Raw genomic sequence first — 14,956 nt, 5'->3', positions numbered from 1 at the left:
CCCAGGCCGTGGGTGCCCTCTCCCCCTGGTCCCATCCCTAGAGCCTGATGCTGACCTGGAGCCCCAGAGGAGGTACCCAAAGGCAGAGGGAAGAGGGGGCCACACCCTAATGCCAGAGGCAAGCAGAGGAGGAAGATGGGAAGCAGGGGTCTCTGGCTAAGCTTGGGACACCTGTCAACACAGGCACTGCCATGGGTCCAGGCTTCAGTGTTGGGCAAGTGGTGGCCTAAGAGGCCTCCCCACTCACCAGGGTCCAAAGAGCACAGGTGTGGCTGTCTCGTGGCGTCATCACCATAAGGTCTGCCTGCTCACCCAGAGCTGGCCTGATCACAGCACCTCTGCCTGTGGCCACTAGCAGAGAAGCTACTGGCCTCCCACCACCAGCACCAGACCATCAGCTCAAACATCTGCCCCCTCGGGGGGGCCAGCCAGCCGGCCTCACTGGAACCCAGGTAAGGGCCTGGCCCTCGGGAAGATTAGGGCCCAGCCCAGCCACAGGGGATCCCAGGGCTGCGGGGGCAACTCAGCGGCTTCCCAGGCCGGGGTCTCCAGCCCATTCCCAGATGCAGCCAGGAGAAGCACCAAGAAGGCCTGGGACTGAGCCACTGGCTGGGAAGCAGGACAGGGGAGCCAGGGCTCCAGAAGCATCCGGGCTGCTTCTCCTGGCGTCCAGGATGTACACACCCCTTCCCTGCTCCAAGCCCCTAAATTCAGGGGATAAATGGGGGAAACTGCTCCCCGCCATGGGCAAGGCAGGCCAAAGCCAGCCGCCTCCCCACCTCGACTTACCCACAGGGACCCACAGGGACCATCCTGGCCTAGGGAGCATTGGGAGCAGGGCTGCTCACTCTCTCTTCCTTGTCTAAAAGAAGGAAGTGTTGCAGCCTGGGGGGAGCTGGGGAGACCGGGAGCAGGTTTCTAGCACTCTTATCCTTGGAGAGGAAAGGGGTACCCCAAACAAGGCAAATAGAGCCCCAGCCACCTCCTCCACAATCCCTTAAATGTTTACTAGCAACTGACTTCCCCATCACTGAGTTATCTTATCAGATCCTCTGTTATTTTCATAACAGTCCTATAAACGGGTGTGGGCTGCTCTCTTACACTTTGCCCAGGATATTCCAGGGTTTCTGTACAATTCAGGTGCACCATGTAGACGCATGGACGCCCACAAAACTGACACCCTATTCATGATGCACACACACCTCATTCAAATAACACATACCCTTGACCCACGTGCTCAACTGACTCCTGCCCCTGCCCTGCATGCACACACGCACCACATTTACCTCCATCCCATTTCAACACATATGGATGCTAGAGCCCTTGGTGCCAGGAAGGCACTGGGGAGACAGTCCTCAGGGGGTCACAGCTCAGTGACAGAGAGGCACATTTATAAACAATTAAAGCATGGAGTTTGCAGCCAGACAGAGCTGGGTTCATTCTCTATTAACTACTCACTTGTGACTTCAGGCCTCTTACCCTCTTTGAGCCTCACTGCCCTCATCTGGTAAATGGGATAATAACAGTACCCACCTGGTGAGGTTGTTTTCAGGGTTAAATGAGAAGGTGAAGTCCGTAGAACAGTGCTCAGCACATAGAGCCAAGGAAGTATGAGTGATGGTAGTGAAAATTAAATGAGATAATGTTTGTGAGGGGCTTGGCACCAGGCTCAAAGCACTAACCCGGGTGGCCTTTGTTAGGGAGGAGTGTACAAGGTTCAGCATGGCCTTAGGAGGGCACTCTGGGCAGGGTGGGGTGTGGTGGTCAAGGAGGGCTTCACTGAGGAGATGATCCTTGAGCTGGCATTTAAGGGTTGGATGAGGAAGGGCTCTGGGCAGAGGGTTCAGAGTCTGGAAAGACAAAGAGACAGGAGACATGGTAAGACATTCAGGGAAGGGCAGATTACTGGCAAATCCCACAAAGCCCCATCATAACCGTGCATACACACGTGCGTGCGCACGCACACACACATCTCTCCTGAGCGGGTCCCCAATTTAAGAGCCAACATCAGCCTCCTCCCAATTTGCAGAATGGAAGCAGGTTTGGACAAGAGACTTGCCTTGGCAGGGAAGGCTGCTGAACCTAATGCCATCCCTCCAGGAGCTGGGTGCAGCCCATCCATCCAGCATCTTTCATACTCGGGCCCAGGAAGGGATCTGGTCCCAGGTGCCCGTCCGTGCAGCTTTCCTGGGCCCATCCAAATGCGCTTTGTTGACCAAGTAACGGGAGGCTGGGAGCTTGCCTTGGGGCCTCCCAGGCCCAGCCAAGTGGAAGGCAGAGTTGAAGATGGCTCCAGAAAGGCCCCTGGAATTGTGGCTTTGGGTCGGGTCCCGGGGACCCTAGGTCAGAGCCTCGTGCAAGCCTCAGGCCCGGGTCAAGGAAGAGCTGCAGTAGCAGCTCTCCTGCCTGCTCCGCCCTGTGTTCCTCTCCCCGGCCCTGACAGCTGTCTCTTCGGTTCTAGGAAGTCATCTCAGCGGCATCAACATGTCCCGGCCCAGCAGCAGAGCCATTTACCGTAAGCTCTCTCTCCAGCCCCATCTCCCCTTCCCTCCTGCTGAGCTCCCTGAACCCCCTGCCCTCTGTCTCTCCCTCCCCACGCTGACCACCTGCTGTAGTGGTGTAGGTCTCACCCCCTTGCTTTGTCTCCCTGCAGTGCACCGGAAGGAGTACTCCCAGAACCTCGCCTCAGTGCCCATGCCCCTGCAGCACAGGGTGGAGGTGTGTAAACCTGGGGCCCCAGTTTCCTGATTCAGCCCAAGTTTTCCCACGCGCCCACCACCCTGCCAAAAAACAGATGTCTCAGACAACTCCCTGTCATAGAAGCCAATGGCCCAACCCAGCCAGATCCAGGGGCTCGGGCCCAACAAGACTGAGCATCTGCTAAGTGCAGGGGAGGAGGACCGGGCCGCTGGGCATCGGCAGGGGAGGATAGGTTGGAGGTAGAGCGGGTGGATGTCCTGTCCCCAGGCAGGAACATGTAGCGGAGGGAAAGTCAGGAAGCACCTGCAACCACCCCACCCCACCCCACCCCTGCCTGTCTCCTGACCCACCCCCTGCCACACTGGTCCCCAGGGAACTGCTTTTTGCCCAGGATCTGGCGTGGCTGGAGGAAGGAATGTGTGAGGTCAGCTGTCCCTGTGAGGACTTGAAAGGGCCACTGTTGGAGATGGGAGGTGGCTGGGCATGAGCTCCCAGGACCGGCGTGAGCTGCTTGGAGGCTGGAGTAAGTCTCTGGCCCTGCCTAGGAGGACGACACTGGCACTGCAAGATCTAGTTGCCTGAAGGGCTGTCCACACCACAGTGAAAGCACAGACTAGAAGAGTGGGGCTGGGGGGAGCATTCACCTGGTCAGGCTGAAGCATCTGGGTAGAACCTGTCCCCAGGCAGCAGCAGATTTAGGGCCCACCTGGAGAAGAAGCACGGGGGGACACTGGGGCGATGGTCTGGAGGCTTCACAGGGCAGCAGAGGTAGAGTTCCCTCAGCCAGGTGGATTGAGACCAGGGGCACTGGGCTTCATGGCAGGAGTGGGGCTGGGAACTGGTTTCACTTAGGCCCAGCAGGCAAGAGCAAGAGGAGGCATGTCCAGGATGCCGGGGAGTTTGCTCATGATGTCAAGGTTCCCTGAACATGCAGGCAGTGTGAACACTTAGAGAGAAGCTCAGAGCTATGCAGATAGCAGGGGGATGGGATCAAGGGGCAGGGGGCAGACAGCATTCCCCTAGCAAGGGCCTGGAGGGGAGGCAGGGGCAGGGCTCTGACTTGTGAAGGTACATTTGGATGGGAGAAGGGAGGGGTCTCTTGTGGGAGGGAGAATTACAGCAAAAACCTGCCAAAATGATCAGACTGGCAGTGGGCAAGGGCCAGAGTGGAAACCGAGATCACTGTGGACCTTGCTGGATGAGAGTCAGGGAGAAGGCGGGGCTTGATCTTCTTCCTGAGAGCCTGGGAGGTGATGGACTAGCAGGGGTGGGAAAGGCATTCTGGGTATGGGGAAGAGCATGAGCAAAGGCATGGAGACAGGAGTGCTAGGTCAGTGAGAAGGACCATGCTGGGATGGTGGGTTCCCAAGGCAAAGGAAGCCAGGGACAGAATTTGAGGGTCCTACATCCCACCCAGAGGAGTTCAGACTTTATTTGTTGGGTGGTTGGAGCCCACATCTACCACCATCCAGGCCCCTCACCTGGCCTGAACTGTTAAAAGCCATGACTATCCTTCCTTCAAAGTCCTAAACCCTCTCATGCAGCCCATCAGATCCTGACTTACAGGCCCTATTGAGCCCAACCAACTGCTTCTGGCCCTCACATTGGCCCTTGAAGGCTGCTTCAAGGGGATTGCCTGGGACCTCCCAAACATGGAGGCCAAGGACAATTCTTTCTCCTCTGCTGACTTTCCCCCACCACCCATCCCCACCCACCACCGCCTGTGATCCCTCTCTCCAAACCTTCTCCTAGTCCTGGTCTCCTCTTCTCCTCTCAGCACCTGATGACGTGTAAGCTGGGGACTAAGAGAGTCCGGGAGCCCAAGGATGCTCTGCAGAAACTGCAGGAGATGGATGCTCAGGGCCGGGTATGGAGCCAGGACTTGCTCCTGCAGGTCGGAGATGGCTGGCTCCAGCTCCTGGACATCGAGACCAAGGTCAGCCCTCCCACTATACCCTGCAATGGGTCATAGCTAACCTAGACTGTGGAAAAGAAGGCACTGGCTCTTGAACTCCACCCCTCCATGCCCCAAGCAACAGCCACCCCTCCCTTATATGATACACACCTAGGCTTAGGAAGAGACCAGGAACAAGCTAGGGATCAGGGGAGATGACACTCCATCCCAGGCCACTAGGAAGGCTGAGCCAACTCAGGTCAGGAGCTCCTAGGAACCACCCTGACTCCCAGTGACCCTCACAGTCGACCTCTCTGCCTGGCCCAGGAGGAACTGGACTCTTACCGCCTGGACGGCATCCAGGCCATAGATGTGGCGCTCAACACCTGCTCCTACAACTCTGTCCTGTCCATCACCGTGCAGGAGTCAGGCCTGCCAGGCACCAGCACTCTGCTTTTCCAGTGCCAAGAAGTGGGGGTAAGTGGCTAGCGGTGGCGCTAAGGAGAGTAGGTGTGGTGTCCAAGAGCTATCACCCCTCCACACATACACACACACAGCCTGTCTAATTGCTGCTTCCTCCAGGCAGAGCAGCTGAAGACCAGCCTGCAGAAGGCGCTGGAGGAGGAGCAAGAGCAAAGGTAGGCAGCCTCTGCCCCAGCCCAGCTGCAGGACCTCAGAGCTTGGGCCTGAGTGGCCCAAACCGGGCCCCACATCTGGGGGAGCCCTGGTGTCTGTGGCCCAACCAACCCGGGTCTGGAACTGGGGAGGGACCAGGGTGCAGATGGGCATGGGGAAGGGGCTGGGGCTAGGCCCAGGGAACACTGGAGACTGTCCCTGGAGACTGATACGGAACTGAGCAAGCCCATAGGGCAGACAGATGAGACAGGGTGGAGACAGGGAAGGGCCAGACGGAGACTAGGGAGCAGGAGGGTGGCGGGGAGGAGGCAGAGACTAGGGAGCAGGGGCTCCTGGAGGGATATGGTGGTGCCCCTGTGTCCTGGGGCAGAACTGTGGACAGAGCCTCTGTCCCAAGAACACTGTCAAAGCTATGTCCCCACCATGTGTTCAGCAGACCCCGATTTGGAGCCCTTCGCCCAGGCCAGGACAGATGGAGGGGGCCTCCTCTGGAAAGGTCACTCCGTAAGGAGCAGGTACCCTCTCTGGAGCGGGGGCCACCTCCAGAACAGCCCCACTGGATGACCCCAGAGAACAGTAAGTTTGGGGTGTGGGGGCAAGTGAGAGGAGAAGGTTTAGATCAAAGATCAAAGAGGTTTGGGCCATGGTCCCCTTATATCGCAGACATACCACCACCCCAAAGGCCCCTGACACGTCACTCCAGTGCCCGAGAACCAAGCACCTTCGCTCTGCCTCCTCCAATGCGGCCCCCATCCCCCGAGGACCCAGAGAGGGATGAGGTAACTCCAGATTGTCGTGGGCTTGCTGAGGCTTTCTGGACCTGGCCGAAGGGAGGATGCCAACCCTCCCCCTCCCCCTAGGAGGCCAGGTCCCAGACTGGCCAAGGCAGGCCCTGGGCTGAGGAGGGACAAGGAGGCTTGGTCAGACCCTGGGCTGGGCCTGAGGCTCGGCTCATGGTGGGCAGGGGGCAGGGGCAGGGTTGGGAGTTCCAGGGTGGGCCTAACTGCCCACTCAAGGCCACAGGTTGTTTGGGGTCCAGGAGGTGCTGAGCCACATCCTAAGGGACATCGAGCTGTTCGTAGAAAAGCTGAAGGAGGCCCAGGCAAAGACCAGTCATAAGAAGAAGAAGAGACTGGGGAAGAAAAAGAAAAAGGATCAGGGGGGTGAGTGCTGAGGGCCAGGGGAGAGGAGTCGGCGGGGAGAGGGTCTTGGGTGATCTGTGACCCACCACCTGCTCCCCTTCTCCCATAGGGATAACACAGGAACAGTACATTGATTGCTTCCAGAAGATCAAGTACAGCTTCAACCTCCTGGTATGTGACTCCCCACAAGTTCCCCAGCTCTCTCCTCTCTCCCTTTCCCCTCCAGAAACCCCCTCCTCTCTGGTCTCATAGATGTCCCAAGACTTCCTTCTCTAGCTTCTCCCCCTGGAAACTTTACCCATCCCCTTATGACTTCTGGAGAGTGCCAGGCTCTCAACCAAGCCCCAGAACAATTCTGGAGCCCTGGGGTCCTGGTGAAGGTGGGGTGGGATGATGGGTGGTGAAACGCATCATCCTGTGTCCCCAGGGGAAGCTGGCTATCAGGCTGCAGGAGACAAGTGCCCCTGAGTTCATACACATCCTCTTCCAAACTCTGGACTTTGTGAGTTGGGGGAGGACGGGGTGGTGAAGAGGGACAGGGTGGAAGGCAGGGAGCAGAGGGAGACTGTGGGGTCTGCCACTTGCTCACCCCAACACACCCTCCTCCTTGACCCCAAGGCACCACCCCACTGTGCACAGCATTGGTCAGAAGACTAGATGGGCTGGGGTTGGAGCCAAGGACACCAGGGATCCAAGGGAGATGGGAAGGAGCAGCAGGCCTGCAGCAACGTGGCATTGCAAAAGTGGAAAGCCAGGGACTCCAGGCCCTTTCTCGCTGGCATTTGGCCCTGTGGGAGACTAGGATTCCTGACACCGTCCATCTCTCCCCCAGATCCTGACCCAGTGCCCTGAGCCTGGCCTAGCAGCCCAAGTGACCTCACCCCTCCTCACCCCCAAAGCCATCGACCTGCTGCAGTCCTGTCTGAGCTCATCTGAGAGTAACCTCTGGAAGGGGCTGGGTGTGGCCTGGACTACCAGCCGGTGAGTGAAGACAAGGCGTGAACTGAATCGGGGAAGGGTCATGGGGGCATAGGGCAGGACATTGGAGGTGGCCAGGCCCTACGTTGTCACGAACAAGAAATGTCTCAAAACAAATTGGGGGACTCTACACGGAGTTCTCCAACTTTTTACTAGACTAAGTACAAACAATTTCTTTAAAAAACCACCACTTACCATCACCCACCACCAAAGGAAAGGCATTATCTCAGCAAAAAGGACAATTCTTCCCAAGAAAGGTGAGTTGGCAACCTTCTACTAAAATATATTCTCATTTTTATCAAGGACAAAGTGAAAACTTTGTCTCAATCCAGCCGGGAATTTTAAGAACTACTGACGTAAGAGAGGCTGCAAATGTAACATTAGTAAGACTTGGCAAACAACCGGCCAAGGAGCTGAGAGGGAAAGAGATATTCCGCAGTGGTGTAACCGTGAGCTGGGCAGTTGGACAATAAGGCCAAACCAATGAGAGCCGTGGGGATGGAGGATGAAACCAGTCTGGATACACTGAGCTGAGGTGTCAGTGGAACATTCCACAGACACAGCGTGGCCGGGCCCTCAGGTGAGAGGTCCGATCTGGCCACGTGGATTCTAGAGCAGTCAGTACAGAAGTGGTAGCTGGAGCCACCTAGAGGTAAGGGCTCCAGTGGGGAGCCCAGAACTCATTTGAACAGCACAGTCTGCTCTTTTCCACCCGAGAAGGGCCTTGGGAAACTTCTGCATGTAGGAGGAGAAAGGAGAAAGAGTTAAGGAGAGAAATTCCAGAAGGTTAAAAGGAGAAACAAAAAAGCAGAGGCATGACAACCAAGAGAGAAGAGGGTTTTAGAAGGACAGAGAAATCAACCGGGAAATAAGCCAGCTGTTCTAGTGAGTCTTTTACCTAATGAGCAATTGTTTTCAGTCTAGCTCCACTAAGGGATTTTTTGTCCAATCCATCTCAAGACATGAATTATAATTCAAGATAATCTATTTCTTTGTAGATTATACATAAGATAAAATTGACCATTTTAACCATTTTTAAGTGTATAATTCAATGGCATTAAGTACATTAACAATATTGTACAACCGTCGCCACTATCCATTTCCAGAACTTTTTGATCATTCCAAACAGAAACTCTACACTCATTCAGTAATTAATTAAACAAAACTCTCCCCAGCCCCTGGTAATCTCCCTTCCACTTTCTGTCTCTCTTTATTATTTCAAATAGAAAATTAAGTCAGATGTGCCCTATGATGTTTTCTAATTTCTTAAAATAACCAAATCGGTGAGTGAAAGAATTGAAAGACAGAAATACAGAAAAGAGACTAAAGAGATGTTAAAACCCTCAAAAGAGTTGAATTTCAGGCAAATTATATTTAGGTGACTTGATTTTAGGCAAATTGACCCAAAGTTATAGATAACATTAAATGCTGTGGTAATCCAGAAGGATATAAACCATACAAGGCCATTGTATCTGGCAATCAGGAGATTATCAGGACTTTAGAAGAAACAGTTTCAATAGAGTAACGGCAGAGGTAAAAATTGGGTTGAAAGGAAAAATGAAATACCCAGAGGTAAAAAAATGAAGGCTAGGCCATTTGTGACAACATGGGCGGACCTAGAGGGTATTATGCTAAGTGAAATAAGTCTCACCGAGAAAGACAAATACTGTATGTGGAAGACAAATAAACACACAGAGAAGGAGAACAGATTGGTGATTACCAGAGAGGAAGCGGCTGGGGGGAGGGTGAAAGGAGTAAAGGGGCACATGTGTACGGTGACGGATGGAAACTAGACTTTTGGTGGTGAATATGATGCAGTCTATACAGAAGTCGAAATATAATGATGTACACCTGAAATTTATATAATGTTATAAACCAATGTGACCTCAATAAAAAATAAATAAATAAGAAAATGTAGGCAGGGCATATAGACACATTCTCAAAAAACTTGGTAAAGAGAAGGTAACAGAATGACAGCTTAGAAAGAGTAGTAACAGAGCCGAGGGAAGACTTGAGCATGTTTTTAGGGCAAAGAAAAGAAGTCAACTAAAAAGATCCAGAAGAGAGGATAATTTATTTGTTCCCATTGAATAAATACTTATTAGCTGTGTCCCATGTACCATCCACTGTACTCAGGATACAGCTCTCGAGGAGTTCGATATAGTAAGAAACACAGACATGAGCGAATCACGTGCAATGCAATGTGAGAGGAGCAATAATCGAGGGTGTCCCAAGTTCAGCAGCATGGAAGGGGGAAGAGTCACCTCTGCTCTGGTGAGGCAGGGAGGGAACTTCCTCAAGGAGGCGAGTGGGAATTCCCGGGGCAGGCAGTCGGAGGGTATTCCAAGCAGAGCAAGCCTTCTTGGGTCCTGTGCAGCGGGTGAGGGGCAGGCGAGTACCAGCCCCCCCAGCCCAGAGTCATCCAGAGCAGCTCTCCTGTGATCACGAGCTGACAATAGTCAGCTAGAAAGAAACAGATCTGCTGCTGGGAAACTAAAAACAGGTTAGAAAAAGACTGCATGAGACCCCAAGGTGGTCTTCTGGCCCTTACGCTCCGTGGTTCTACCACTTTAATTCAAACCCCTAATCAGTGTGATAAAGTGCCCAGTGTGTTCTTATGGAGTTGACAGACCGCACATCATGGGCAGAGGTGAGGCTGGCCCACAGACCTGCACGGTGGGATTCCTTCATGCTTAACAGTTTGATCCTTTGTGGGTGTTCTGGGGCTTTTCATCTGTGCACATGGGCCATGGCCTCTACTACCTAGAAGATCCCTGAGGCTAGGCCCTTCATCTCCTCCCTCTCCACATCCCACAGCCCGGCACAGAGTGGACTCAGCTTTGTTCTCTCTCCAGGGCCGACTGGACAGGCAATGAGCCCCCACCCTACCAACCCACATTCTATGACGGTTGGCAGCCTCCAACACCCTCCAACCAGGTAAGGGGAGCTTAGCACAGAGTCCAACTCAAACCCTGGTCTCTGGCTAGTTTCTGGCTCTCAGTCAAAACCATGATCACATGACAACCGAGTGGTGGGTGGGTTCATGTTGGTACCTATATCTGTGTGGTGGTGTTATGAGAGGTTCGAGGATTCGATCGGAGACGTAAAAGACACTTTCCACTCCAAACAAATGGACTGAAGGTATATTTTATTATATAGAGGATAGTAAAGGCGATAGTCTGCAAACAGATCCAAATAGGTCAAATATTAAGAGGGAAAAAACATCAGCCCGACTGGAAAGGGAAAACACCCACATTGGCTGAAGAGAAATGACACAAATCAACCAGAAAGAGAAACACCAGGTTGACCGAAAAGAGAACACATCAAATCAATTACTTCATATCAAATCAATTACTTCATATCAAATCAATTACTTACAACATCCACGCCCCACTGCCGGGAGAGCCCTGTCAATCAACGCGGCTGGGCAAGGATCACACGTCCTGGGCAAGGTGTCCCTTCCACAGGTGGAACTCTCACCAGGGCTCAGTTTCCAGCAGTTTTTATACCATCAGTAATTTTCAGAGTAAGCAATTACAGAGTTTGCAGAGCAAGCATTTAGTGTTCCCATGCACAAAATGGTTATCAGCGGCGTACGTGCACTGAGCCCCCTGGTTAACATCCCGGCCCAGTAGTTGTGTACGTGCATTGTTCTCTTTGGTTATCGTCCCAGCCCGGCACAGATGGCCAGTCCATCCCGTGCTACGACGCTCCAAGAGCCTTGAAATGTTACAACTTGCAACTTCCTCCGTGAGAGAAAGGCCAGTTCCCGGGAAAAGGCCAGTTCCCACCACACAGAAAGCAGCTTTTATATTTCTTTTTGTGCTGGTGGCTGTAGGTCAATGGAGCGGCCAAACATGGCTGTACTCATGTCAAGACAGGTGGGCAGGCAACGGAGGGACGTGAGGCAGCTGTGTGCGAGTGGGTCTATGGTCTGATACCCCAGCTCCCTAGAGCCATGCTGACTGACTTCCTGCTCTTGCTTACTCTGTTCCGCCCCTACAGGCACCCTCAGGATACCAGGACTCTCCTTCCCTCCGGTATGCTCTGGGCTTACAAATATATGACTCTGGGGAGGGAGGGACGGGGTTGATCCTAGGGATCTGTGGATTCTACATCTCAGGGACCCTCTGGGCTCTTTTTAGCCAGACACGTACACGTACAAGCACATCCCTTCCTTACCTTGGGTGAAAAAGCAGTTTTTTACCCTTCCAGGCTCCAATCCCTTTTCACAATACTACCCCCACACACCTCTGATTCCCCAGAGTTCAGGTATAAAGTGCTCAGAGGAGAGCTCCGATATGGAAAATTCCACTGCTGGAAGAGTCTTAAGAAATCAGCAACATTTCAGACCCCTCCTGCCTGCAGAAACCCCCACTCCAAGCCCCCACCTAACACTGACCTGCCATTAAACTCTGTGGAAACCCAAAAGTCACCACCAGACTCCAGGAGGGATATATCTGGGGCTCTGGGGCTGGGATAGGGGCTCAATCTCTGAAGCCCCATTCTCCAGCCATCCTGACTCTGTCTCTGGGTGGAAGCCCTAGGTTAGGGAGCACCTCACACTTTGCTCAAGAGGAGACATACAACCATGGCCCTCATCCTGGGGACCCCAACTTCAGGCCCTCCAGCCCCGGACCTGTCAAGCCAACTCTGAAAATGCAAGTTCTATATGAGTTTGAAGCTAGGAACCCACAGGAACTGACTGTGGTCCAGGGAGAGGCGCTGGAGGTGAGGCACGGGTTTGAGCTAGAAAAGGAGGTGGCAGTTGGTGGGAGCTACAGGCAGCCTGGGGTGGGTGGTCCAGGCATGGGGCTGCTGGGGTGGGTGGCCTAGAGAGGGGGAAGGGCCAGGAGGGAGAAAGCTCTGTGGGGTGGGGGGAAGGCTGGCTGGACAGAGGCTCTGGTGACTGAGGTAGTGACTTTCGGCAGGTCCTGGACCAGAGCAAGCGGTGGTGGCTGGTGAAGAATGAGACAGGACAGAGCGGCTACATTCCCAGCAACATCCTGGAGCCCCTGCAGTCGGGGGACCCTGGGAGCCAGAGCCAGTTGCCCCATCGGGTACTACCCAGCCTAGACTACCCGGAAGCTATAAGGCCTGAGTCAGAGGTGGGGGCAGGGAGGAGTCATTGACAAGTAGAGGACGTAGTCCTGGCTCAATTACATCAGTATTATTGCATGCTTACTGTGTGCCAGTTTATCATGGGGCCAGAGCAAAGAACAAGCCTTGTCCCCGCCAGACAAGCAAACCACGGGGTGAGATAAGTGATCTGATGGGAGCCCAGAGAAGGGATCCAGGTGATGGGGGCCGTGGGTGGCTCTGAGATAAGATGGCCTCTGACCCCAATTCCCCTGATTCTAGGCTCCAATGCTTCGACTTAGCTCCAGGCCTGAGGAGGTCACGGCCTGGCTGCAGGCAGAGAACTTCTCTACCTTGTGAGTGCCTAGGCCCATGGGGTGGGTTGGGAGAAACTTTGTAAAGGGCTCAGATAATAACTAAGGAAACCCAGAGACCCAGAACATACCACCTGACCTACACTGTCCCAGACACCCACAGGTGCTGCCCTGTCGCAGTGCTGCCTCTGCTGAGTCAGAGAGCAGAAGAGAAGGCGTGCCCCTGCCTCGGTTACAGCACTAAATGAGAAGTCCTGCCATGGGGAAGGCAGCAGGAGCAGAGGGAACTCAGGAAGAAACTCGGCTGCCAGCCACCCCTCCCCACCACAAGATTCTCTTGCAGGCACTTCTCCCTTCAAACACAGGAGTTCTGAAATTGGTTTAAGCCAATATGCATATCTTACTCCTTCACCTCCAGATACCCTGTTCTGTGAATTCTCCCAGAACCCCAGCCTCCAAGCCGAAACAGCCCCTCCTCTACCCAAATACTCAGGTCCAAGTCCTTCTGCCCCAACACTGACATCTTCTGCTATTTCTGTTCCCAGCACAGTGAAGACCCTTGGGCCCCTGACAGGGAGCCAGCTGCTTCACATGAGACCTGGGGAGCTACAGATGCTGTGTCCACAGGAGGCCCCACGGGTCCTGGCACGGCTGGAGGCAGTCAGAAGGATGCTGGGGGTGAGGACACTCTGGGGTCCTGACCTTCACTGGAAACGTGGGATGCTCCCCGGGTGAGAGTGAGTCAGGTGGACAAGCCAGCAGGCCCAGCCCTGGGGTGGAACTGAGTGCCGCAGGTACTGGCACACGGTATTCTCCCAGGGGCTTGACTTCATGTGCTCTAGCATGCCTTGAGGCTCCAAGCTGATCGTTGGCATGAGCTCTGGGGGTCCTTCACCTGGCACCAGCCTCATCTCAATCCTTTTGTTTCCTCAGATGGGCCCTTAGGCACCAACCCAGACACCTCCAAGACCAAGGCCCTCTCACAAACAAGATGGCAGATCCGATACTCTTCAGAGTCCCAAGAATTCCTCTTTCAGGTCCCCAGTTTGCAGCAAACTCCACACACCAGCTCACACAGCAAAGAGGATGAGCAAGCCCAGAGGCTGAGAAAAATGGTGCCCTTCTTGCTGTGTTGAGAGCCCTCCTGAGTTACCACTTATTTATTGTATCTCTTTTCTAAGCCTGGAGCACTTATGCACAGATTTGTCAAGGCTGTTTAGTCCTTCTCCTCCAGAATAAAGGCATCTTCAAGCTTGTCATGTGCCTCCCTTGCAGCTTCTTCTGGGCCTGATGGGGAACAAGCTAGGAGGGCAGGAAGAGCTGGGACACTGGGCATGAGACAGCAGCAGCCCTACATCCATCACTGGGCCAGACTGTTTGAATGTGAGTGGGAATTCCTATTACAACCTGGAGCTGAGAGTCAGAATTTGAGAATTATGTTCCAAGTTCTCCTTACTTTCTTTCTAAACAAACTCCAAAATACGGCTATGCTTACCGTGTTTATCCTTGTGTGCACATTTCCCCCAGTATTTTCCAAGGTACCCAACACAGCTGAGGGCACAACACTTCACAGGGGCAAAAAGTACCGGGGCTGACAGGGGTAGGTTTCGATGGGCCACACTGGCTGATGATCCAGAGAAGCACAAACAAGCATGTCAGGTGCTCCAGGCTCTAATTGGCAACTTCCTCTTTTAACACAACTTTTATCCCCTCCTGTTGGGTGAGCCAACCTTGAGGTCCCTCCCCAGCTTTGTCTGGCAGAGCATAGGGAACATTGGACAGGAAGTCAGAAGTCCACCAATTGGCTGTGTGAACTCTGGTAAGTCATTTCATTCTTTGGGTCCTATTTTGAGTTTGGACTGTCTGTGGCTTCCAATATTTAGTATACACAGCCCTGTTTAATCTCATAACTGTCATGGACTCCCCTTCCCATATAACAGAGGTTGTACTTTTATTGATTTAGTCTACAGATAAGGCTTGATATACCTATGCATCAAGGGCCCCATGAGGGTTCTTAAGATGTTCCCTTAAATCTCTCTTAGCTGAATTTGTCCATGACCCTAACATTGTCTGGGCCTCGGATTACTCTATGTTTAGACTGCCTGTATCACTCCCTCAAGTTCTTGGCCTCAGAAAATCAACTCTCTTAGCTGGTAACACTGAACAGGAAAGCAAAAATTTTCCCTCACAAAAGAGAAGAAAGGTGAGACCCT

General features: G+C 53.5%; 1 protein-coding gene across 1 annotated transcript; it reads left to right on the top strand.

Annotated features, from left to right (window-relative positions):
* Positions 1 to 398: 398 nt before the first annotated feature.
* EPS8L3 (EPS8 like 3) lies at positions 399 to 13,994 on the top strand. Its single transcript, XM_058537179.1, has 19 exons — positions 399 to 452; positions 2,462 to 2,515; positions 2,654 to 2,718; positions 4,478 to 4,636; positions 4,922 to 5,071; positions 5,177 to 5,232; positions 5,664 to 5,806; positions 5,894 to 6,009; positions 6,270 to 6,393; positions 6,482 to 6,543; positions 6,800 to 6,874; positions 7,205 to 7,353; positions 10,206 to 10,287; positions 11,356 to 11,390; positions 11,892 to 12,081; positions 12,282 to 12,410; positions 12,712 to 12,785; positions 13,289 to 13,421; positions 13,677 to 13,994. The coding sequence occupies exons 2-19, from the start codon at positions 2,485 to 2,487 to the stop codon at positions 13,686 to 13,688; spliced, it is 1,785 nt and encodes a 594-aa protein (XP_058393162.1). The 5' UTR covers positions 399 to 452; positions 2,462 to 2,484; the 3' UTR covers positions 13,689 to 13,994.
* Positions 13,995 to 14,956: the final 962 nt, after the last annotated feature.

This window comes from Diceros bicornis, chromosome 4, assembly GCF_020826845.1.
Source record: "Diceros bicornis minor isolate mBicDic1 chromosome 4, mDicBic1.mat.cur, whole genome shotgun sequence".
Lineage (NCBI taxonomy): Eukaryota > Metazoa > Chordata > Mammalia > Perissodactyla > Rhinocerotidae > Diceros > Diceros bicornis.
This window is presented reverse-complemented; position numbering and strand designations above follow the sequence as displayed.